This window comes from Capra hircus, chromosome 3 (genome assembly GCF_001704415.2).
Source record: "Capra hircus breed San Clemente chromosome 3, ASM170441v1, whole genome shotgun sequence".
Taxonomy (NCBI): Eukaryota; Metazoa; Chordata; class Mammalia; order Artiodactyla; family Bovidae; genus Capra; species Capra hircus.
In genome coordinates this window covers 97,290,382-97,317,420 of record NC_030810.1, presented here as the reverse complement: position 1 = coordinate 97,317,420, position 27,039 = coordinate 97,290,382, and the positions used below count along the sequence as shown (strand labels likewise).

General features: G+C 39.1%; 1 protein-coding gene across 1 annotated transcript in view; it reads left to right on the top strand.

Annotated features, from left to right (window-relative positions):
• The window catches only part of NOTCH2 (notch 2), a 179,205-nt gene that overhangs the window by 33,756 nt on the left and 118,410 nt on the right, over nt 1-27,039 (top strand). The window contains exon 2 of the mRNA XM_018045986.1: nt 19,840-19,921. Within this exon, the coding sequence (XP_017901475.1) occupies nt 19,840-19,921 (82 nt within the window). The remainder of the gene's footprint in view (nt 1-19,839; nt 19,922-27,039) is intronic.

Below are 27,039 nucleotides of genomic sequence, written 5' to 3'. Positions count from 1 at the left end.
TGAAGATCTATCCATTTTATTTATTTTTTCAAAGAACCAGCTCCTAGTGTCATTGATCTTTTCTATTGTTTTTTAGTCTCTATTTCACTTATTTCCACTCTGATCTTTATTGTTTCTTTCCCTCCATTAACAGTAGATTTTGCACCTCTTTTCCTAGTTCCTCCCAGTGTAAGGTTAGACTGTTTGGACTTTTCCTGGTTCCGAGGTAGAGCTGTATCACTGTAAACTTCCCTTTCTGAACTGCTTTCTCTGCATCGCGTGGATTTTGCTCATTGTGTTTCCATTTTCATTTGTCTCTCAGTGTTTCTTTATTTTTCTCTTTGATTTTTTTCAGTAACCAATTTATTGTTTAGTAGCATGTTGTTCCGGAGAAGGCCATGGCAACCCACTCCAGTATTCTTGCCTGGGAGATCCCAGGGATGGGGGAGCCTGGTGGGCTGCTGTCTGTGGGGTCGCCCAGAGTCAGACATGACTGAAGCGACTTAGCAGCAGCAGCGGCATGTTGTTTAGACACCATGTGTTTGCATGCTTTCTTAGTCTCCTTTTTTTTTTTTGGTAATGGATTTCTAGTCTCATACTATCATGGTTAGAAAAGATGCTTGATATGATTTCAGTTTTCTTAAATTTACTGAGACTTGTTTTATGGCCTAGCATGTGATCTTTCTTAGAGAATGTTCTGTGGGCACTTGGAATGAACTATATTCTGCTGTTTTTGAATGAAGTGTTCTATATATATCTATTAAGTCCACTTGGTATAATGTGTCATTTAAGGCCAGCATTTCATTCCTGATTTCTGTCTAGTGATCTGTGCACTGATGTAAGTGGAATGGTAAAAGTCCCCAATTATTGTATTACTGTCTTTTTCTCACTTTGTTTGTTAATATTTTCTAAATACATAAGGACCTAACGTGGCTCAGCTGGTAAAGAATCTGCTTGCAGTGCCGGAGACCTGGGTTCGATCCGTGGGTTGGGAAGATTCCCTGGAGAAGGGAAAGGCTACCCAGTCTAGTATTCTGGCCTGGAGAATTCCATGGAGTGTATAGGCCATGGGTTCACAAAGAGTTGGACAGGACTGAGTGACTTTCACTTTCAGGGACCTAATACATAAGGACCTAATACCTACATAAGTATTTAGGTCCTCCTTTGCTAAGTGCACACATGTTTACAGTTGTCATACCTTCTTCTTAGATTGCTCCCTTTACCATTATGCAGTGTTCTAATCTGTCTCTTGTTACAGTCTTTAAAGTCTGTTTTATCTCATATAAGTATTGCTGCCCCAGCTTTCTTTTCATTTACATTTGTGTGGAATATCTTTTTCCACTCTCTCACTTTCAGTCTCTGTGTGTCTTTAGATCTGAAGTGAATCTCTTGTAGTCAGCATATATATGGGTCTTGTTTTTGCATCCATTCAGCTACTCTGTGTCTTTTTATTAGAGTGTTTAGTCTATTTACATTTAAAGTAATTATTGATAAATATGTTTTCATTGCCATTTGTTAATTGTTTTCTGGTTGTTTTTCTATTTCTTTTTGTTCTTTTCCCTTAAAATTTGACCAGTATCTTTTGTATTGTATTTGGACTCCTTTCTCTTTTGTTGTGCATCTGTTACAGATTTTTGATTTGTGGTTACCCTGAGGCTCATATACAACAACATAGATATCTATATATTTCACTTCTTTTGTCTTTTAACCTTTATACTGGCTTTATAAGTGGTTGATCTACTACCTTTACTGTATTTTTATCTTTACCAATGAGATTTTTTCTTACATAATTTTTATATTTTTAGTTGTGGCCTTTTCTGCTTAGAGATGTCCATTTAACCTTATACTGTGAAGCCTGTTTATGTGTGTTAGTTGCTCAGTTGTGTCTGACTCTTTGCGACTCCATGGACTGTAGCCCATCAGGCTCCTTTGTCCATGAAATTCTCCAGGCAAGGATACTGGAGTGGGTTGTCATTTCCTTCTCCAAAAAGCCTGTTTAGTGGTGCTGAACTCTTTCAGCTTTTGCTTATATGTAAAACTCTTTATCTCTCCTTCAAATCTGAATGATAATTTTTTTTGGGTAGAGTGTTCTTTGTTGTAGGTTTTCCCCTTTCATCACTTTGAATATACTGTGGCACTCCCTTCTGGCCTGCAAAGTTTCTGATGAAAAGTCAGCTGATAGTATTATGGGAGTTTCCTTGTACTTAATTAGTTGCTTTTTTCTTCCTGCTTTTAAGATTCTGTCTTTTTTTCCCCACCATTTTAATTATGGTGTGTGTTGGTGTGAACTCTCTGGGTTCATTTTGTTTGGGGACTCTCTCTGCTTCCTATACTTGGATGTCTGTTTCCACCCTCCGTTTAGGGAAGTTTTCTGCTATCAATCTTCAGATAAGTTCTGTGCTCTTCTCTCTCTTTCTTCTGGGATGCCTATAATGCAAATATCGATATCCTTGACATTGTCTCAGAGGTCTCTGAAACTGCATTTTTAGAAGTTTTTTCTTTTTTCTGTTTAGCTTCAGTGATTTCCACTACTCTGTCTTCCAGATTGCTTATCTGTTCCTTTGAATCATCTAATCCAGGGTTGATTCCTTCTATTGTATTTTTTATTTCAGTTGTATTCAACTCTGCTTGGTTTTTCTTTGTATCATGTAACTTTTTTGGTGAAATTCTCCTTCTGTTCATCCATTCTTCTCCTGAGCTTGTTGAGCATCTTTATGGTCATTACCTGAGCTCTTTATTGGGTAGATTGCTTATCTCCACTTTTTAAATTCTTCTTCTAAGATTTTTGTCTTGTTCCATCATTTGGAACATAACCCCTGTCTCCTCATTTTGCCCAATTCTCCATGCTTATTTCTCTGTGTTAGGTAGGTCAGTTATTTTTCCCGATCTTAGAGAAGTAGCCTTAAGAGATGTGCCTTTGGGCCTAACAGCATGCTCCCCTCTGATCACTGCAGCTAGATATCCTGGGGTATCACCTGTGTAGGCCATGTCCACCCTTCTGTTGTATCAGGGATAACTCTTATGTGCAGGCTGATTAGTGGGGCTGGTCCCTGGCCTGGCTGACTGCAAGGTCATGTCTCATGCAGTACATGTAAGCCAGCTTGAGAGCAGGTTAGGGTTCCCATGCAATTGACCATGTGACCTGGGGTCTCTGAGGCTAGCACTGGCTTGCTGGAGGGCAGGGCTTCCACTGAAGTCTTGAACCTCCCAAAGTCATCCAGGAGGGTTTGAATCAGTGTATTCCAGACTCCTAAATGTTGATATTTTGACCTCTTCCCATGAATCACAGATGTTCTCAATAATATTTAAAAATGGTGAATCCTTCCTAGGTGGTTTTCAATTTCCTTGCCTAGATCCATCAGAGAAATCTCCATCTAAGGCAGCTGTAGCCTTACAAAATGTATTTCTTAAATAATAAGACTTGAAAATCAAAATTACATACTGATCCATGGGCTGCAGAAAGGATGTTGTGTTAGTGCCATGAAAACATTAATCTCATTGTACATGTCCATCAGAGCCCTACAGTAACTTCAGATGAATTGTCAATGAACAGTGGTATTTTGAAAGGACTTTTCATCCGAGTAGTAGGTCTCAATGGTGGGCTTAGAATATTCTGTAAGCCATGTTGTAAAGAGGTATACTCTTATCTAGGCTTTGATCCATTTATAGGGCATAGGCAGAGTAGATTTAGCATGTTTCTTAATGGCCCTAGGATTTTTTGAGTGGTAAATAAGCATTGGATTCAACTTAAAGTTAGCAGCTACTTTAGCCCCTAACAGAAGAATCTGTTTTTTGAAGCTCTGAAGTCAGATATTGACTTCTCTCTAACTGTGGAAGTAGTAGAGGGCATCTTCTATATAGGGATGTTTCATCTACTTTGAAAAGCACTTTTATTAATTATCTTAGCTAGATTTTCTGGAAAACTTCCTGCAGCTTCTACTTAGCACTCTGTTTTTATGTTAAGGAGATGACTTCTTTCCTTAAACCTCGTGAACCAACTTTGTTGGCTAGCTTCAGACTTTGTTTCTGCAGCTTCAGACTTTGTTTCTGCAGCTTCATCACTTCTCTCAGTCTTCATAGAAATGAAGAGAGTTAGGGCCTTGTTCTGGATTAAGCTTTGACTTAAGGGAGTATTGTGACTGCTTTGTTCTTCTTGTCCAGACCACTGAAACTTTCTCTGTATCAGCAATAAGGCAATTTTACTTTCTTATTCCTCATGTATTCACTGGAGAAGCACTTTTTTTTTTTTTAGGTTTGTTTTTTTGTTTTTGTTTTTTATTTTATTTTTTTTTAATAATTTTTTTTTTTAATTTTAAAATCTTTAATTCTTACATGCGTTCCCAAACATGAACCCCCCTCCCACCTCCCTCCCCACAACATCTCTCTGGGTCATCCCCATGCACCAGCCCCAAGCATGCTGCACCCTACGTCAGACGTGGACTGGCGATTCAATCCTTACATGATAGTATACATGTTAGAATTCCCATTCTCCCAAATCATCCCACCCTCTTCCTCTCCCTCTGAGTCCAAAAGTCCGTTATACACATCTGTGTCTTTTTTCCTGTCTTGCATACAGGGTCGTCGTTGCCATCTTCCTAAATTCCATATATATGTGTTAGTATACTGTATTGGTGTTTTTCTTTCTGGCTTACTTCACTCTGTATAATCGGCTCCAGTTTCATCCATCTCATCAGAACTGATACAAATGAATTCTTTTTAACGGCTGAGTAATACTCCATTGTGTATATGTACCACAGCTTTCTTATCCATTCATCTGCTGATGGACATCTAGGTTGTTTCCATGTCCTGGCTATTATAAACAGTGCTGCAATGAACATTGGGGTACATGTGTCTCTTTCAATTCTGGTTTCCTCGGTGTGTATGCCCAGCAGTGGGATTGCTGGGTCATAAGGTAGTTCTATTTGCAATTTTTTAAGGAATCTCCACACTGTGGAGAAGCACTTTTAATGTCCTTCAAGAACTTTTCCTTTGCATTCACAGTTTGGCTAAGCATTTGGTGCAGGAGGCCCAGCTTTCAGCCTATCTCAGCTTTCAACTTGCCTTCCTCACTAAGCTTAATCATTTTTAGCCTTTTTATATAAAGCCAGATGTATGACTCTTCCTTTCACTTGAACTCTTAAAGGTCATCGTAGAGTTATTAAGTGACTCTTATTAACAATGTAACTTTTGTTATGTCTCAGGGAATATAGAAACCCAAAGAGAGGGAGAAAGATAAGAGCTGGTTAGTGAAGTAGTCAGACCACGCATATTTGTTAAGTTGACTGCCTTATATGGGAACAATACATGGCACTCCAAGACAATTAAAATAGTAACATCAGATCACTGATCACAGATCAGCATAACAAATACAATGATAATGAAGAAATCTGAAATGTTGTGAGAACCTGTGTCTCAGGGTGCAGAGATGTGAAGTGAGAAGTAGTAGCCTTTGGATAAACGGCACTGACAGATTGGTTCCATGCAGGGTTGCCATATACTTTCAGTTTGTAAAACGCAGTAAAGTGCAATAAAGGAAGATACAGTACACCAAGATAAGCCTGAGTACAGAATTTTGTGTTTGCTGTCTTTCTGGCTCTTACAGAAACAATTAGATGAGCAAGAATGGACACAAGCACTTGCAGGCCAAATGGTGACAGTTAGTGTGCTGGGCTGTTTTTATTAAAATGCTTGGTGTGACTCCACAGAAATCTAAGTAGTCTTAGAGATAAATTCTTGCTTATGCTCACAGTAAAGAAAGAGTATGAGTAGATGAAAGTTTTTTGGAGTTGAAGGACTAGGATTTTTCAGACAAATTAATTGAACTTTGAAATTAGCAGCTCATCAAATATTTTTAAACATGCATTATTATTATTCTTTTCTGTTGATTGTGGAGCCAAAGTTTTGTTTGTGTGAGTTGACGTAGATTTGTGTTTGAAGAAACAAAAGAAGGGAGAGACTGAAAATAAAAGTAAATAAAAGTAGAAATTTGGGGCTATGTTTCATGTTTTCATTTCCCCTTGACATTTAATAAAGATTTTATATTTTCCTTCTGTTACCTGTCCCTGTTCCAAGATTGTTGCCCCAGGCATGTTCTCTGGAAATGGGAATGATACGCACTTATCATCTCCAGACTTAGATATTTTCCTTGCAGTACTGGTTTGTGGGCTTATCTGGAATATTCTGGGTATGAACCTGTGGTTCAGGACCTTCTGAACTCTTGGGTTTAGACAATTCTCAGTGATGTGTGAAGGAATTTTGAGTTGAATATTGTCCACAGGTGAATAGGGTTTTTAGTTTTGGCTGTAGATATAGGGCCCCTGTGAGCCAGATAATAATAGAGAAATAACCGAAATGTTAGGAATGTATCCTCTGCAAACCCTGACTTCAGAATGTTTCGTGGGACTTTGTATAAGATTCAGACCTCCTATTATGTATTAGCATAAGACACTGACTATAGTGTTCCAGTGATTGCTGCCAAATGATTTTTAAAATTCCTTCATGTGAGGAGGGATGCCCATGGGGAAATCTGAAGCTGTTCTCTGGGTTTTCCCTGTTTGGTTTGGGGAAGTTTCCATAATTCTATATAACAACATACACAGTTTAGGTTTTTTAATTTTCATTTTTGGCATAATTTTGTCCCTCATTTCTTTCTTTTTAGGATATACCACTTAATTAACAAACAGTAGGAATTGTGTACTCTGTTTAAAAAGCATTCTGAACAATTTAAGCTAAAAGGATGCTTTGTTTCTTTTGGGTGGGTAGCAAGAAGATTATATGTATTTATAAAATTCTTTTCCAGCAAGGGTAGTTAAAAGCATGTATTTAAAATTAAGGACTTTCTGAAAAATGAACTGTGCTTAACAAAATAGTCTTTTGAAAACTTTAAAATGGGAGTGTTTACTGAAAGTACAGGAAATTGATGACAGGCAGAATTTGTCTGATAACAGAACAGATAGAGACCATCAAACAGGAAAGATGATAGAAGAGATGACAATGGAGTAATGCCTCAGCGGGCCTCTTTTACCACTAAGGAATGCAAAAATATTTAGTCCTTTGTGTAGAGAATAATTTTATTCCAAATATGATATAACTTCTTACCCTCTAAGATCCCAATCCTTTTGGACATGAAAACCTTGCAACTGTTTTGGTCAGTGACAAAAAGATACCAGGTGGTGCTAGTGGGAAAGAATCCACCTGCCAGTGCCAGATACAAGAGATGTGATTTCAATACCTGGGTTGGGAAGATCTTCTGGAGTAGGAGATGGCAACCCACTCCAGTATTCTTGCCTGGAAAATTCCATGGACAGAGGAGCCTGGTGGGCTATATAGTCCATGGGGTCGCAAAGAGTTGGACATGACTGAGCAACTGAACATAGCACGCAGATACTTACAGTGAAGAAATACATTGGAGCTACTTTGGACCATATTGGTGCTTATTGTTTTGTGGATGTTTATCAGTGAATCCGGGCATCCCAGATGGCACTAGTGGTAAAGAACCTACCTGCAAATGCAGGAAGTATAGGAGACAGTGGTTCGATCCCTGAATTGGGAAGATCCCCTGGAGAAGGGCATGGCTACTCACTCTAGTATTCTTGCCTGGAGAATCCCCCATGGACAGAGGAGCCTGGCGGACTATGGTCCATAGGGTTGCAAAGAGTCACTCATGACTGAAGTGTCTTAGCACACGTGCAAATAAATGAATCTACTCATGGGGAAAATGGTACTGGAAAATGGTACATGTGTCTTAGCTTAGCATTCACTTGGAATTTTTTATAACTATGTTTTTCTTCATTTGCCATTTAGATGTAAATTATTTGGCTTCCATTCAAACAATTTAAATCAATTCTTACCGTAATACACACGGCTTAAGATTCATGGGTGAGGGTGTATCTTCATTCATGCAGATTTTAAGACAGGAACTTCCAAAAATGTTTTAGATTTGTGAAGATCTCTCTCAATTTTTCATCCCTGTTAAAGGTCAGAAAATTTGCACCATTTTTTCCTTCTTCTTTTACTTTTCTACTCCTTATACAACGTGAAGTCAGAATTAGTCAGCACAGTATCCTTACACTTACTGAAATTGGAGCTTTAGAATGTTTAAGACACATAAACCAGTGATTGAGTTTTTAAATAGGTTTTGTCTGAGTTATAGATAGTTAGCTCATTGACTATCTTATGAGTGTTGCGTATACCTCCTACGGTCCAGGCACTATTCTAGGTTCTGGTTATACAAAGACGAGCCAGTCATGGTCACTGCCTTTAGGGAATTTGCACAGAGTTGGGGAGAGATTGGTAAGCCTATACTTCCAATGCAGCTGCCTAAGATGTGTAGGGGAGTACAGAGGCGGGACATAAATCAGACTGGATGGACACGTCAGTCAGACTGCAGGGTCTCTGAGGGCTTCTTAAGGAAGGTAATGGTTTATTTGTGATTTGAAATAAAAGTAGGAATATTCAGCATTCTTGCCAGGAATTCTCCAGGCAAGCTAGAGAAGGAAGAAAGGGATGAGAAGTGTTTTCCAGGTGGAAGAATGTGCATGTGTGTAAAGATGATTATTAACAAATTAGCTACATCTGAATTAAAAGTATATATGTACTTTTCATATCTTGCATTTCATATGGAAGAGTACAGTCCATTTTTACCCGCAAACTAAGAAATTAAAATTTAACTCATAAATTAATTTTTCTGCAGTCTTAAAAAATACAGCAAAACAGAAGCAAAAGGAAAAAACACAGCGTGTAGCATATGTCATTATAGCACAGCAAGTGTTAATGAATTTGTTTTTTGCAATAAATCCAATATTATAAAATAGAACAAAACTGGAATTTTTAAAGTCAAAGATTATTCAAGATTCATCAACTCACTGGGATGAATATCTTTATAAAACAAAAATGCTAGAAATAATTTTTAAAATACCCTTATTTATAAATTCAATTTTTTGTTGGTTATATTTTCTTAAATCAAGACATGTGAGTGTGTGTATGTGCTCAGTGGTGTCAGACTCTTTGTGACTCCATGGACCACCGGGCTCCTCTATCCATGGAATTTTCCAGGCAAGAATACTAGAGCAGGCTGCCATTTCCTACTCCAAGGGATCTTCCCAACCCGGGAACTGAACCAGTAGTCTCTTGTGTCTGCTGCATTGGCAGGCAGATTCTTTACCACTGCACCACCTGGGAAGTCAGATCAAAGCATCAGTTCAGTTCAATCGCTCAGTCATGTCCAACTCTTTGCAACCCCATGGACTGTAGCACACCAGGCTTCCCTGTCCATCATCAGTTCCCAGAGCCTGCTCAAACTCATGTCCATCGAGTGGGTGATGCCATCCAACCATTTAATCTTCTGTCATCCCATTCTTTTCCTGCCTTCAATCTTTCCCAACATCCGTGCCTTTCCCAGTGAGTCAGTTCTTTGCATCAGGTGTCTGTTGCATCGCGAAGTCAATACTTTGCAAAGTCTGTCCTTCCAATGAATACTCAGGGTTGATTTCCTTTAGGATCAAGACATACCAGTTTTTAAAAAGTGGAAATATTTTGCTCTGAATCTTATATCTTAAGTCAATTTCTGTGGGTCTGGTATCAGTAACTCTCAAGTAGAAAACAAATGTCCTATTAGATAATACCTGTAGGGGCATAGAAATCCTCAAAATGCTATCAGGGAAATAAAATTAGTATCTCCCTTGTTGCATTTATGTGCCTTTTTATCAAGGCAGATTTCAAAGAGAAAGACAGATGTTTCTCCACTTTGTTTTTATTTAAATGTACTACTTGGGATTTGAAGCTTCTGCACTTCTTCTGTTTGTTTGGATTTTTTTTTATGGCTTGATCCCAAAAAAATGGAATGAAAAATTTAGTGAAAGCTTTGTTGTTTGAAATTGCAGGGTGCTGTGAGACTTACTGCAAATCCCTGATGTCTCCCTGTCTGCCTTCAATTCTCCTATTTTTGGTAATAATGCAAGCAGTCATTTTAGAAAACTTTGCTTTGTTCATTTTACTGAGCCTCTTCCAGACACCATGTGCCTGAAGCAATAGCAGCCAGCCACAGCCAAGGTCCTAGGGCGTAAGCTCAGACTTCATCTTTCTCAAATGCTGCCACTTGAAATTTGCATAAATGTTGAAAAGAGAATTAAAAGGGCCCTCTATACCTCCTCTTCATATATTTTAGGAACCCCAGCCATTCAAGGCACTAAAATGTCTTTTGAGTCATCTGTGGATATAAAAGCACAAATAGATACCATCCTGCAGATAGAGGGAGCAGGATATGGAGGAAAAAAAAAATCATGTGAGACAGACGACAGACAGAGGCTTATTTGAAGAGGCTACAAAGCAGCAAGTAATGCCAATTTAAAGCGATTACATGTTAATACAACAAGTGAAACACATTTGAAGGCTGCTCAGATTACACTGGCTGGGGTGCAGACTTAATTACTCATGTTAGAGATTCTGAAAACAAAGGGAGGCTTTTAGACCAGTGATACGTACCTGACATGTTACTGAAAAGCCTTGGAAAAACTTAGGTAAATGCCTAGAGAAATTTTTAAGGACGATTCCAGTAAGTTGGATACCTGAGGTCTGTCCCTAAATGGATAAATTCCTGAGGCACTGGAACTGGTTAAAATCAATGACAGTTTATTCTGTTGTTTGCTGTATTTATATACAAGTGAGGCTGATAAACATGAATAAATACTAGAACCTTGTCTGGACTGAGTTATCCTTAAACAACAAAGGTTTGTGTTGTATTTCTTAAAGGTTCTTTCTGGAGTGGTTCTGAAATTGATATTGAGAGAAGGCCTGTCAAAGGTATACAATAAAAGCAATTTTTATTCCTAACTTCCCTAGACTGTGTGGGCCATGAGGATAGGAATTGTTTTTTTCTCTGTTTGACTTTCTTGCAATGATTAGTAATGGGCTGTGCTCAAGAGTAGTTGTTTAACAATTAAAAGCACCATATTAAAACTGAATGACATTTTTGCTTATATATAGTGTTAATTTATCTTTCATGAATCACTTCTCCTCAGGTTTGCAGTGCTATACTTTTTTTTTTTTTAAAGCAATGGGTGACTGTTTTGTTTTTGTTTTTTTTTTTTTAAGATAGTAGTTTAGTATCTCTTTATTAGATCTTAATTGGTGACAGCTGGGAAGAATTTATTCCATTTATTTATAGTATGACCTAAATTTCTCAGGACTCTTGGTTTCTCAGTTTGTTTAAAGTGGGGTCTGATTGACACAAGAAGTTCCTTTAAAGCCACCATTTATCATGAAATCAATTTATAAAGAATTCAACTACCTACTATGTGAAAGTAAGTGAAGTGAAAGTCGCTCCTTGCCACCCCATAGACTACACAGTCCATGGAATTCTCCAGGCTAGAATACTGGAGTGGGTAGCCTTTCCCTTCTCCAAGGGATCTTCCCAACCTAGGTATTGAACCCAGGTCTCCCACATTGCAGGCAGATTCTTTACCAGCTGAGCCACAAGGGAAGCCCAAGAATACTGGAGTGGGTAGCCTATCCTTTCTCCAGGGGAATCTTCCCGACCCAGGAATCAAACTTGGGTCTCCCTGCGTTACAGGACTCCTACTATGTGAGCAATCCTTTTTTGAATTCTTACTATGTATAAGACATTGTTCTAGGCTCTTTAAATGCATTAATTCAGTTAATTCTTATCAGGGCTCTGGTAAGAAATGAAAACACAAAGAGGATAAGAGATAGTAAATGGGAGAGCTAGAATTCCAGCTGAGATCCTGATTGCAGCATTTTTGCTTCAATCACTGAACTAGATTGCCTCAATTATACAGAAGAGAAGTAGTTTCTATCCTCTAGGAACTTAGAAGTGTGAAAGCCGAGAGAGTTAGAAGACAGTACAGAATTAAATGCTAAACTTTTTAGCATTTATTAGTGAATTATTAGTGTTACAAGAGTAGGGGTTGGCCTGAGAGAACAGAACTGTCCAGGGGAAGCTTTCTGGGCCAGGCAGGAGGCGAGCTGGGCTAGGAGGAAGGAGCAGAATTTAGATACTGAAGGGGAAGTAGCAACCAGAGGAAAGGAAGCTGAGATACTAGTGGAGGCAAGGAACTGAGTTCATGGTGATCTGTTTGAGCTAAAGTCTGCATTCAAAGCGGTTCCTGGTAACATTGGACCCACTATGGGCTGTGATCTTGAAGGCACAGGTGAGGGCTTAGACTGGAAGAATTAAGAAGTAACTTGTCCCTGGAGGAAAAAATGCCACGGTTGGCACTGTATCCACCCAAGGAACTGCACTGACCTTTCAGCTGGTTCTTCTGAAGCCAAGCTGAGAATAACTTCTGAGAATTGAATAAGAACTGAAAGCCACTATATGTAGATGGGCAAGTGGTGGAAGGACACGTTGCAAGTGATACTTCTGGGAGGTTAGAGGTGATTAAAATAAAATCTTTACCACTTGGGGGGAGCTGAGAAAATGGGTAGCTTCAGCCTAGTCTAAAAAGGAGTACCTTGCATAACCTTATATCAGAAAGGAAAAAAAAAATTAAACCTTCGTTACACTGGAGCATTGAATGGTCCTGAGTTTTTCAAACCCAGATTTGGCTGTATTATTTTCCTTGCTTAGGGCAGCCCAGTAGTCTGTGCTAACCCCTAAAGTAGAAGCTGTAGTCTAACCCCTGCCTGCCTTCCTTGCTATCTCCTGTTAGTCTCCCCTTTGTTTAATAATTTCTAGCCTTACAAACATGGAACACCAGTCTCATTCCATCTTTGTGCTTTTATACTTGGTTTCCTCTTTTTGGGATCACTTTTCACCTGTATCATCATGATACTTGTTCTTACCACCTGAGAGAGGCTTTGCCTAGTCACTGTATCTAAAGTAGGTCCCTATACCTCTAGCCTTCCTGGTTATGTTGTATTCCAGAACTGGGTTCTGCTTGCAGTAGAATCTATCACTTACTACTGTGAGTGAACTTTATTTATTCACTTATTATGTCTTTGCCTAGTAGAAATAAGGTTCATGTGGACAGGGACTAATAAAACATGATTTTTCCGACACCACGACCTGTATCTCACATAGTAGATACACTTTAAGTATGTTTGTTTCTTCATTCTTCCTTCCTTCCTTCCTTTCTTTCCTTTTCTTTTTGGTTTTGTGGCTTTCGGGATCTTAGTTCCCTGCCAGGGATTGAACCCATGTCCTGGGCGGTGAAAGTGCAGAGTCCTAAGCACTGGACCTCCAGGAAATTCCCTCTGTATGTTTCTGAATATTGGAAAACTAGCCCTCAAATGGAGAAGGCAATGACACCCCACTTCTGTACTCTTGCCTGGAAAATCCCATGGACAGAGGAGCCTGGTAGGCTGCAGTGCATGGGGTCGCTAAGAGTCGGACACAACTGAGCGACTTCACTTTCACCATTCACTTTCATGCATGGGAGAAGGAAATGGCAACCCATTCCAGTGTTCTTGCCTGGAGAATCCCAGGGACGGGGGAGCCTGGTGGGCTGCCGTCTATGGGGTCACACAGAGTCGGACACGACTGAAGCGACTTAGCAGCAGCAGCAGCAGCAGCAGCAGTCCCCAAATACACAGAAAATGTGGGGACTTCCCTGGTGGTCCACTGGTTGAGAATCCACCTTCCAATGTGAGGGATGTCGATTCGATCCCTGGTCAGGGTACTAAGATCCCACATGTGGCAGGGCAACTAAGCCCTCGCACTGCAACTAGAGAAAAGCCCAAGAGCCACAAAATTTAAAAAAAAAAAAAAAAAAAAAGAAAAGAAAAATTGTGAAATTTAGCATCTAGATGTTGTGTCACATTGCCAAGTGGTGCAGTGATGAAATTGGAATCTACTGCTTCTTTTTGTTTTTGTCTTTTTGGGGGCAGGGGCATGCAAATACAGATACACAGTATATGAGATGGATATTTATCAAGCAGCCCCAACCAATAACACTGAAGAAGCTGAAGCTGAATGGTTCTATGAAGACCTACAAGACCTTTTAGAACTAACACTCAAAAAAGATGTCCCTTTCATTATAGGGGACTGGGATGCAAAAGTAGGAAGTCAAGAAACACCTGGAGTAACAGGCAAATTTGGCCTTGGAATACAGAATGAAGCAGGGCAAAGGCCAATAGAGTTTTGCCAAGAAAATGCACTGGTCATAGCAAACACCCTCTTCCACCAACAGAAGAGAAGACCCTACACATGGACATCACCAGATGGTCAACACCGAAATCAGATTGATTATATTCTTTGCAGCCAAAGATGGAGAAGCTCTATACAGTCAACAAAAACAAGACCAGGAGCTGACTGTGGCTCAGATCATGAACTCCTTATTGCCAAATTCAGACTTAAATTGCAGAAATTAGGGAAAACCACTAGACCATTCAGGTATGACCTAAATCAAATCCCTTATGCTTATACAGTGGAAGTGAGAAATAGATTTAAGGGACTAGATCTGATAGAGTGCCTGATGAACTATGGAATGAGGTTCATAACATTGTACAGGAGACAGGGATCAAGACCATCCCATGGAAAAGAAATGCAAAAAAGCAAAATGGCTGTCTGGGGAGGCCTTACAAATAACTGAAAAGAAGAGAAGTGAAAAGCAGAGGAGAAAAGGAAAGATATAAGCATCTGAATGCAGTGTTCCAAAGAACAGCAAGAAGAGATAAGAAAGCCTTCCTCAGCGATCAATGCAAAGAAATAGAGGAAAAGAACAGAATGGGACTAGAGATCTCTTCAAGAAAATTAGAGATACCAAGGGAACATTTCATGCAAAGATGGACTCGATAAAGGACAGAAATGGTATGGACCTAACAGAAGCAGAAGATATTAAGAAGAGGTGGCAAGAGTACACAGAAGAACTGTATAAAAAAGATCTTCACGACCCAGATAATCACGATGGTGTGATCACTCATCTAGAGCCAGACATCCTGGAATGTGAAGTCAAGCGAGCCTTAGAAAGCATCCCTATGAACAAAGCTGGTGGAGGTGATGGAATTCCAGTTGAGCTATTTCAAATCCAGGAAGATGATGCCATGAAAGTGCTGCACTCAATATGCCAGCAAATGTGGAAAGCACAGCAGTGGCCACAGGACTGGAAAAGGTCAGTTTTCATTCCAGTCCCAAAGAAAGGCAATGCCAAAGAATGCTCAAACTACCGCACAATTGCACTCATCTCACAGGCTAGTAAAGTAATGCTCTAAATTCTCCAAGCCAGGCTTCAGCAATACATGAATGATGAACTTCCATATGTTCAAGCTGGTTTTAGAAAAGGCAGAGGAACCAGAGATCAAATTGCCAACATCTGCTGGATCATGAAAAAAGCAAGAGAGTTCCAGAAAAAACATCTATTTCTGCTTTATTGACTATGCCAAAGCCTTTTACTGTGTGGATCACAATCAGCTGTGGAAAATTGTGAAAGAGATGGGCATATCAGACCACCTGACCTGCCTCTTGAGAAACCTATATGCAGGTCAGGAAGCAACAATTAGAACTGGACATGGAACAACAGACTGGTTCCAAATAGGAAAAGGAGTACTATACAAGGCTGTATATTGTCACCCTGCTTATTTAACTTCTATGCAGAGTACATCATGAGAAACGCTGGTCTGGAAGAAACACAAGCTGGAATCAAGATTGCCAGGAGAAATATCAGTAACCTCAGATATGCAGATGACACCACCCTTATGGTGGAAAGTGAAGAGGAACTCAAAAGCCTCTTGATGAAAGTGAAAGAGGAGAGTGAAAAAGTTGGCTTAAAGCTCAACATTCAGAAAACGAAGATCATGGCATCTGGTCCCATCACTTCATGGCAAATAGATGGGGAAACAGTGTCAGACTTTATTTTTTGGGGCTCCAAAATCACTGCCGATGGTGATTGCAGCCATGAAATTAAAAGACGCTTACTCCTTGGAAAGAAAGTTATGACCAACCTAGATAGCGTATTGAAAAGCAGAGATATTACATTGCCAACAAAGGTCCGTTTAGTCGAGGCTATGGTTTTTCCTGTGGTCATGTATGGATGTGAGAGTTGGACTGTGAAGAAAGCTGAGTGCCAAAGAATTGATGCTTTTGAATTGTGGTGTTGGAGAAGACTCTTGAGAGTCCCTTGGACTGCAAGAAGATCTAACCAGTCTATCCTAAAGGAGACTAGTCCTGGGTGTTCATTGGGAGGACTAATGCTGAGGCTGAAACTCCAATACCTTGGCCACCTTGTGAGAAGAGTTGACTCACTGGAAAAGACCCTGATGCTGGGAGGGATTTGGGGCAGGAGGAAAAGGGGACTACAGATGGCTGGATGGCATCACCGACTGGATGGACATGAGTTTGCGTGAACTCCGGGAGTTGTTGATGGACTGGGAGACCTGTTGTGCTGCGATTCATGGGGTCGCAAAGAGTCAGACACGACTAAGCGACCGAACTGAAGTGAACTGTAGCTTAAGATGAAAATTCTGGGAAAAGTTACTCCTTTTGTGAGTGACTAGTTTCTCTGAGTCTCCATGCTTTAAGCATGATTTCTTTGATTAGTATGATTGAACATTTCACTTTTTACTCTACAGATATAAAGCTGCTTTAAGTTTTATGAAGTTTAACTGTTTTACATTGGTAAAAAGTAAATTGAATTTTGAAATGAGGTCTTTCCCAATCTCACCATCATGGTTTTGAGTTATCAAAGTTTTAGCTTTTGTTTTTATGACAAATAATTACAGTATTCTTTTAGAAATAGCCCCTGAACAAACTAGTGTCCAAATTTTACTTTTTTTTTTATTGGTTGTTCATTCATTCAGGCACTATATTGTCATGTGCATCATCCAAGACTTCCAATGTATTATACATTCTTAGGAAATTCCTTGAAGTGGACTATCATGCCTTAATACAGCTGTTGTCTCCTAGTGTGGTTCCTCAAATTAGCAGAATTAGCATCACCTGGGAATTTGTTAGGAATGCAAATTCCCAGACCTGCTTTAGACTGATTCCCTCACAAACTGTGGGAATGGAGTTGGACAGTTTGTGTTTTAGCAAGCCCTCCAGATGATTCTGATACACACTAAAGTTTGAGAATTGTGGCATAGTAAATGTTAAAAGTTCAAGGTAGCATGATCCTGCAGATTAGTCACATAGCATTAATTATTAGCCTTGTAAGCCCACCTCCTTTTTGGTCACTGAATTTGACTGGTTCACTGAGACTAGGCTATAAAGTTATTTTCTATATTGATTGCCACATATTGACTTAAGGTTGTTTATATTTCTCTGAACCTGTCAGTGTAATGATTTGCCAGGACACTTAATAGGAATAGACTGATTTTTTTTTTTCTTTCTTTCTTTCTTTGCATCCGTGGCTTTCTGAGTCACAGGTGGCTGGCTTTTTATATCCTTCTGGATAAATCTCTCTAGGTACCAGGCATGGCACTCATGTTCTGTAAATGAGGGAGCTGTTACTGTTGGATCAGAGGGGACCCTCCAGGAGTATTTAGTTCACCACCATTTGACTTACAGGTTGGGAAATTGATCCCCCATGAGGTTCTGCTTTTCTTGCAGGGGTGCAGTTCATTTGTGGTCAGGACAGGGTTTCAGGACTTGTGACTCTCTCTACTGCACCAGGATTCCTGCAGGGGGAGGACAGAGCTGTGGCTTGCTCTGTGCCTGCAGGACATTCCTTTCCTACTATGAGTTTGCCCTTTTTTTTTTTTTTTAAGAAAAAAGCAAATAGAAAAAAAAGTCAGGAAGTTCTCATTGCAACTAATAAAAGTGTCTAAAGAGAATAAAAAAATCAGTTTGAGAACTTTGGTATGGAGGAAATAACCTGACATTAACTGTTTTAATTATAGTTGTTGCATTGGGCTTATCAGTGTGGGAAGAGGGAGCATTTGAGCCCTACAGGGAAGTGGGATATGGACAACAAGATGACCCTGTTCCTGCATATGCCTGTTCGGACTACAACCTAGTGACTGCTTGTGTGATCCCAACAGCTGTCACGGAGATGGGGCTGGATTCAGTAAAGCCCTGCAGTGTCATAGCTAGTGCTAGGGTGGAATGCCCAGGAAGTGGTCTCTTCAGCTCCTTGGCCTTCACTTTCCAATATGTGGGTATAATAATACCTGTTCTGCCCAATTTGAGAAGAAAAATGTCATAGTTGGGAGCAGCATATTACTATGTTCAGAGGGCGGATTCTCTCATGAGATCCAGACTCCCTAGGTTCAAATCCTGGCTCTTTAACTCATGGTTGTGACAATAAGTAGGTCACTTATGCTTTCTGTGGAAATGAGTTTAATGAAATTAACTACTTCATAGGGTTGTGGGGAAGATTTAATTAGTCTGTGTAAGTGCTTTAAACAGTATTGTTGTGTGTTAACTATTGTTGTTACTAGTTTTAAAAAATATTATTACCTTAACAGATGAGATTTTTATTTACTTTCATCAGTTTGATGTTGATAACAGTAGTGGGCAAGCAAAGGGTTCTCATGCAGTAATTGTTAGTAGAGGAGTTGTTCTGATATCTAGCTTGTGCATGGGCCCTGCTGTGAGAAGAAGCTAGTATCACCCAGAAGGGCAGACCTAGAGCCTCTGATGTTGTAATTTATTCATAGAATGATATGCACACTCTATTCATAGAGTGATATGCACAGGGGAAACTCAAAACCAGGGCCTTGTTGGTTTTGCTTTCAGCTATTTTTACATGAACCATCCTAGGAGATGAATATCTTCATAATCTTCCAGAAAATGTTTCATGGATTTCCATTTTGGTTTTTATTGTTTGACAAGGCTTCTTTCTGTCTTGCCTTTCTAATTGTTACTAGGATTCTTGATAAGCATTTTGGTGATGAAAATTCTAACTCTAAAAGCTTAACTATCAAGGTATTGTAACTGTCCAGCAAACAAATGGCAGCCTTTGGGTGGACTTCCTCCTCTTTTGGCTGAACTCAATGAAAGTTTCTACTATTGCTGTTTATTTCTGAGCAGTCTCTTTTTGAGGGAATTAGGATGGTGAAGTGCCTTTTTACTATGGGAATGAGGATTCAAGAATTTGAGAATTATTATTTTATTTATATATATATATATATATATATAATTAACTTTTCATTTTCTTTACTTTGATATCCCCCCTCGTCTACAAGCTGTATTCATGGTCTGCTTCCCATCTTTGTGTGAGCCCCTTGAAGTTAGTTAGAGATTATGTTTTATTTATTTCTCTATGTTTTCTATTTCTGCCTTTTCTTCTGGATCCTAGTACAGCATCTGCTACACATTGGTGATGGTGGTTTAGTCGCTAAGTCATGTCCGACTCTTGCGACCCCATGGACTGTAGCCCACCAGGCTCCTCTGTCCATAGGATTTTCCAGGCAAGAATACTGGAGTGGATTGCCATTTCCTTCTCCAGGGGATCTTCCTGACCCAAGAATCAAACTCAGGTCTCCGGCATTGCACATTAGGCTTTCAAATATAGTTTATTGAATGAATATTATTGATGTTTCTGGTTACTTCTTGAAGTGGCATGTTTTGAAACTTCACGTGAAGGCTTAAGTAATTCATTGATATCATGGTGACCTAGTATCTACAGTTTTCCTGAATATTCGTCGATGAATCCTTACATTGCTTATCCGAAGTATACAAATCCCAAGATGCTTGTGGTATATCGTGGATTGGATAGCATAACTTTAATTCTCTTAGTATCATTGGGAAAGGGATGTAGTAGCCTAGAGAGAGAGAAGCACAGAGAATTAAGAATGCCATTCAGGACCACAAAGCAGTTACTATGGGAAGAGACTCTTGGGATGAGCTTTTTTATGGCCCCAGAAGCCAAAAGATAAAAAGATGCCCTGAGCTGGATGTTTCTTTAATGTCTAAGGGTTATGATTAGTGTCTTATTTCTAATGTGCATTTGTTTTTATTTTTAGCATTGCAGTGTCGGGATGGCTATGAGCCGTGTGTAAATGAGGGAATATGTGTTACCTACCACAACGGTACAGGATACTGCAAGTAAGTTTTTCTCTCTCTCTTTTTTTTTTTTCATTTTCATATATCTTATTTTTCCTCAATAGGAAATTGGGTAAAATTTGGTTCTACTATCCTATACTTAATACTTCTGTGAAATGTTACTGGTTCCCTAACTTTCCTGATGTAGTTTTTTGGAAGATGAGGATTTGGATGTCAGATAAATGGTTAATAAGAACTTACTGTCTTACCCTTATCTTTTTCATCATGATAAAGGCTTTCAGTGAGTAGCTCATGTGTGTGTATGTGTGCTTAGTCATGTCTGACTCTTTGTGACCCTTTGGACTGTAGCCCACCAAGCCCCTCTGTCCATGGGATTTTCCAGGCAAGAGTACTGGAGTGGGTTGCCTTTTCCTCCTCTAGGAGATCTTCCTGACCCAAGGATCAAACCCATGTCTCCTGTGTCTCTTGCATTGCAGGCAGATTCTTTACCCACTGAACCATCAGGGAAGCCCAGAGAGTATATTCTTTAACATTTTTCAGTTTAATCGTTAAGAAATCTTTCAGTTAAGAAAATTTCAGTTTTCAGATTAGAATCGATTCTCAATGTGTTAGCTCTGATATTGTTTTTAAGTTAGACCAAATGCATGTTAACTTTAATTCTGCCTACCATAGGTAAATATTATAGCCATGTAACACTTTTTTTTTCCCCTAATGTGAAATATCCAATTCTGAAGGAGAGTCTGTGAGAGAAGAAAATACACACATGCCTGTAGGGATGGAGTAGGGAGCAGGGGCTGTGGGTGAAGGTCATTATATGGATTTAAAAGAATAAGGGTCAGGGTTAGGAAATGGCAGCCCACTGCAGTATTTCTTGCCTGGAAAATTCCATGGACAGAGGAGCCTGGCGGGCTACAGTTCATGGGGTTGCAAAGAGTCGGACATAGCTGAGCACGCACACACTAGCCACACTAGAGATGAATTAGGATGAGGAATAGGACTAGGGAGTACAGGCTCGTTCTCAAGAGCGTTTCTTTTCTTCCTGTCTAATCGTAAAGTGTAGCCATACTTTTTGTTTGAGGAAGCCTGTGAAGTATTCTTTTAAATTGCTTCTCTAGATTTCCTATGGATAACTTCCCCCACTTCTACCTCAATTGAAAATTTTTGATAGGACCATGTATCCATTCTATTTCTTTAATAGAAAATAAGATTTGGTAATATGACATTTATCTTTAATACTTTTTTGGGGTGTATTTGTTCTTTACTTTGGTAGAAGTATGTGCTTGATAAGCATTTTAAGTGATTTTATCTAACATAGTTTTGTTTCTTTTCTGGATATTTTGCTGAATAACTTAACTGTAATAATTACGTTTGTTCCAATCAAGTCTATTCTGACACTGGGATTTAAGTTCTTTAATGTTATGAACAAGAATTTTTCCAAGTCAGAAAAAATTTTCTTCACCAAAGTGAAAATATTTTAAGCTGTGATGACAGTAAAGCTTAACAATAGGTTATTTGGATTGGAATAAAGATAACATTGGAAATGAAATTTTTTATGTAGCTCATTATAGGCTGTTCACTTAGTTTTTCTAGCTGGGAAAAAAATCCAACCAAAAACATGTGATGTAGTCTCCTCTAAGAATGGAAACACAACTGGAGATAATAAGGAAAGGAACTTAATACGTTAGAATTGGCCGCTGAAATCTTGTTTAGTCTCTTTTTGGCATCTGGTGTCTTAGTTACTTGCTTCATTCTATTATTGAGCTATCTCGTGGTAGTTAACCCATTATATTATGATCATTTGTTGATAATATTTGTTTCTCCCACTAGAGTATGAGAGGTCCTGGTCTTGTGCATTTTCAGTCTGGTATGTAGCTAGTGCCCAACAACATGTTTCTTGAATCAAAAAATGCTCAATAGGTATTATCATTCACTTGTTTATTTATTTATTTATTGAAGGATAATTGCTTTACAGAATTTTGTTGTTGTCTGTCGAACCTCAAAATGAATCAGTCATAGGTATACATATGTCCCCTCCCTTTTGAACCTCCCTTCCATCTCTCGCCCCCATCCCACCACTCTAGATTGATACAGAGCCCCTGTTTGAGTTTTCTGAGCCATACAGCAAATTCCCATTGGCTATCTATTTTACATATGGTAACGTAAGTTTCTATGTTACTCTTTCCATACATCTCACATGTTTTTAAATCTGTTTGTCTTAAATAAGTAGAGCCTGGACATTTCCTCAGAATTTTGTTTGCTTCATGTAGTGTTCAGGATGTCGGTACCATACAGAGAGGCAATTTAGTTCTATTTAGAGATAATTCAACTTGGTGACTTATGTAGGGAGAATTTCAAATACGTTCCAAGTGTTAGCCTACATATTTGTGGTCTGACTTGGGGAGAGAAGATTCTAGAGGAGACTAAACTCTGAGCACATACCAGGAATGGACACTAAGGGTCATTTTGGGAGAGAAAACAGATCTGTGAGTCTCAGGCTCTCCAACCAAGGTGAGAGAGACGAAGTTGCCCCCAGTTTTCGGAAGAAGCATTGCTAGGAAACAGGGGACTCACTTTGTGATCGACAGAAATGGAGCTGCCAGAATTCTGTTGCTGAATACGTGCTAATTATTGATGGTGTGGATTGCTTATGGTTATGGTTCTAAACATAGTTCCTAGACATCCCTCAAATGGCTTCCAATCCTGTTGTGAGGGAAACAATCTTCTAGTGAAAAGCAGAGTAAGGGGAAAAATGGGTAAGGCCATCTTCTGGGGAGATAACAAAGCTTGTAAAAAGTGATTGTTTCTCTACTTCAGTAAAAGTAATATTAGCAACTTCAGGAGCAGAAGAATCAACATAAGTGGACACAGGAACGCAAGAACAATATCAGGGATGCCAGGTCACTCATCTACAGTGGCACCTCAGCCAACATCCACAGAATGTTAAGCAAAATTTAAATAAAAATAACATCTACTTAGCAGACCTTTCAGTATATCTTCACCACCTTTTATTTTTTTTCCCTAGGGAAAGAAATTACTCCAGCTTGCTCAGTAAATATTATTTCCACAAAATGGTATATGAATATTAGAACACTTAGAAGATTTATAAAAATCACATTTATAAAAATCACATCAGATATATAGGACTTAATGACTGTCTTTTTATTCATGAGATTGCTTAGTGGATTAAGGAAAGAGAGCTGAGGCCAAACTTCTTTTACTGGGGTGAGTGGGTGGGAGTTAATGGAAAATGTTTTAAAGTAGAAGGCAACTGGCTGTCTCTTTAAAGAGCATAATGTTATTGACTTAGCTAAATTATAATGGTTGTTTATGGAAATTATAGAAATCCTTGGTAAGATCACACTGACAGATGAGGACAAGTACTTTTAAAGGTTAGTTTTGTATACAGCTCAACTGTTTTTTTCTAACTGTGAAGTATTCTATCAGTCTGTGATTAGATTGGGAGCTAGACAAGAAGAACCTGTGTAATCTTGCATAAAACTCAATTATTGCTCCTAAATAGTTGTTGTCAGCTCTTAATAAAGCCCTCTCTCACTACACAGAGGTAAGACATTTCATTCTCTCCCTTGTCCTACTGGGAGGTGTAAATATATAATTAAGTTTGGCTGTCATTAATCACTTTCAAGTTGTTTTCTCAGGCTTTCAAATATAAACCATTCCAAATCCCACTTTGATTAAAACTCATGGGCAACTCAAGTTCACTAGAGTGTTGGGGGTGGGTGAGGTTACAATTTGCAAAATTCACAAAATGTGTATTTTGAAGGACACAGTATAGTTATTTAAAGTCCTTGTCTGCCAGTTTTTAACATATGGGTTGTCTTTGGGTGTGTTTCCATCAATAGCTCTCTCAGTTTCCCTTTACTTCATGTTTATGGTAGTTTTATTGGTTTTGGACATTGCAAGTGATACATTTTAAAATTTATCTTCTACTGAAGAATGTTACTGGAAGATCAGCTTTATGCTATGGAGGCTTGTATTTAGGTTCTGGTATGGTGGGTCTGTTTTGCTCTTAGTCTGATAGTGTGTCTTAGTCAAGACTTGGAGTCTGGATACAGTCCTTATTCCCAGAGTATGACCCTTCAGTGAATTCAGTGGAAAGCAAGAGGTGTCTACCACATACTGGGGTGTATCTCAAGCCCCTCTAATTTGGTAGGACTTGAATTCAAACCTCTGACTCCCCAAAACCGTGCTCAGCTTTTCAGCCTTCCAGCTCTTGCTCTCTGTTGTGTTCCTCATATCATCTTGTTGTGGAATTACATGACATGTTTTTTAACATGTCTGGTTACAAAACTGGTTCTGTCTGGTCCAGGATTTCTCTTCCTCAGTTTTCAGAGGAATTTTGACAATTCCAGATACCTTTGACTCCTTAGCTCTTATAGGACTTCCATTCACCTGTGCTTCATGAACTGGGGAATACCTTCAGGGAAAAAGGTATATAAGTATAGGTTTCATATATGTAGTTTGTTTTTTTCTTTGAGACCAATATCGCTTCTAGTTTCTGCCTGCTTTGATTGCTCTCTGGTACTTTTTAATATTTTGTCTGAAGTTTATAATAATTATAAATGAGAGAGTTGATCTAAGTTACTCTGCCATTACTGATGCTGAAGCTGAAGCTTCAATACTTTGGCCACTTGATGTGAAGGGCTTACTCACTGGAATAGACCCTGATGCTGGGAAAGATTGAAGGGGGCAGCAGAGGATGAGATGGTTACATAGCATTACTGACTCAATTGACATGAATCTGAGCAAACTCTGGGAGATAGTGAAGGACAGGGGACCCTGGCTTGCTGGAATCCATGGGGTTGCAAATACCACACACGACTTAGCCACTGAACAACAACTCAGTCATTACTTTTAACAGTATAATGTAAAATTTTAAGAGTTTTCAAAGTTTTCCACATATCACTTAAGAGGTAACTAGCACAGTATTTGTGAAATAATAGAAAGTCACCATGAGTTATATAGCTTCTGTGAATAGTTGATTCCTTCTGAGAATCTCCACTTTTTGCCAAAGTATCTAAGTAGAAACATTTTAAAGTAAATTATTATAAATAAAAAATGTTATAAAACATAACTGTCACATTTCACCTAAAATTTATCTGTTAATGCTAACAAACATTAAACTTAACTAACAGTTTTCCTTGCCAGGATTAGGAAGGAGTGTTGGTGGTCCAGGCCTCCAAAAGCCATCCAAGAAAACCAGAGCCATTGCCTTCTTCATCCTCTTGAGAGAAGGAAATAGCAACCCACTCCAGTATTCTTGCCAGGATAATCCCACGGATAGAGGAACCTGGTGGGCTACAGTCCATGGTGTTGCAAAGAGTCGGACATGACTGAGCAACCGGGAATAGAGATACTCAAAACATTCCAGAGCCTGACTTATAGTATAGGATGCATCACCAGTGTGTTGCGGTGGTACTGCCCTAGAAAGGCATTTTCAAAAGTCATGCCTGACTCAGCATTTTCCACTTTCACTCACCTTGCTGGTGCACTCAGCGCTGTTCAGGGGCAGTATCAGATCAAAGGAAGGCACTGGGAAAATATCAACTATTAAATCACTTTCTCTTTTCCTGCTGAAACTGGTTTTGCCAGCAAGGTTCCTTCAATCTTGATAAATAATGTTTGAAGGCAGTAGTTCAAAATTAATGCAAAAATTATGATTAAAGTATGTACATTTAAAAAAAGATGAAATCAGAACTGTTGTTTTTTTTTTTTTTTTTTGCCCCAGGCTCCTGTATGGTTAGTTTGGCACTGGTGAGTAAAGTAACATATTTGAAAGAGCCCTGTTTGGTGACATGGAAAGGACAAGTTTTCATGTCAGATAGATGTGAAGTTAAGCCCCAAGCACTGTTAGTAACTAGATCTTTGGCAAGTTAAAGAGTATTATACTAGCTAACATTTATTGAGCATTTATTACTTACTAGCCTCTGTGCTCAATTAAGCTCTTTACATGTATTTTTCTAGTCCTCAGGTAAGGTTGAGCATGCTCAGTCGCTCAGTTGTGTCTGACTCTGCGACCCCATGGGCTGCAGCCCCCCAGTCTTCTCTGTCCATGGAATTCTCCAGGCAAGAATACTGGAGTGGGTTGCCATTTCGTCTTCCAGGGAATCTTCCAGGCCCAGGGATTGAATCTGTGTCTCCTGTGTGTCCTGCACTAGCAGGTAGATTCTTTACCACTGAGTCACATGGGAAGCCTCCTCATGTAAGGTAGATAATTTTAATATCCCTGTTATAACAGTGAGTATATGAAAACTCAGGTTAAATATTTTGCCCAATATCACATAACTCTTTAAGTATCTGACCTGAGGTGTGCTCTTTGAAAATGTACTGTTTCTCTGAGTCTCAGTTTGCTTATCAGTAAAATGGGACAAAATTACCTATTTTAAAGTGGTAGTTTAAACAGGATCTTCTGAAAAGGCAGTGTGGAACATTTGAAAGTGCATGAAAGGTAGCTTTTCCGATCAGGATTATGATTAAAATTCTATATAGTTTCCTTTAAAGTAGAGACATAGATAGGCCTGGGTAGCTCATAATATTGGGTTGGCCAAAATTTTGTTAGGGTTTTTCTGTACCATCTTATGGAAAACCCCATATGAAGTTTTTTGCCAGCTGAATACATGGGCCAGGCTTGGCTAATGCTGCGTTTCTGAGAAGTGGCCTTGACCATGAGAACTCAATGCAGTTAATGCAGAAGAAATATAAGAAGAGAGCAGTGAAGGTGGGGGTGGAGGATATTGTGTGCTAACATGCTTTTTAGTAGAAAAAATTAAACTTAAAACCTTAAAACTTCTCCCGTTTTTCCTAATGGAAGATGAGCAAGTCCAGACAGATTTTATGCAGCTGTGAAACTGAGACAGGTTAAATTCTACCACTTCTGATAAATGATGCTGCCATCACAAGAATCACAAATTGTTAAATGCACAGCCTTATGCTTGCAGTGTGAGTTATAGACATACAGATGTGTGTCCTGTGAGGCTTTCTTTGTTTAGGACTTGGGGTCTGGACCTTTCAACAGAACCATTTTTAAGCTGTTGTTCTTATTAACATTTATGTCCTTGAAAAAATCCTTTAAGAAATATGTTGTGTCCCTGAGGAATTTTTCATGAGGTATGAAAAATTGATTAATAGCTTCTTATCAATAT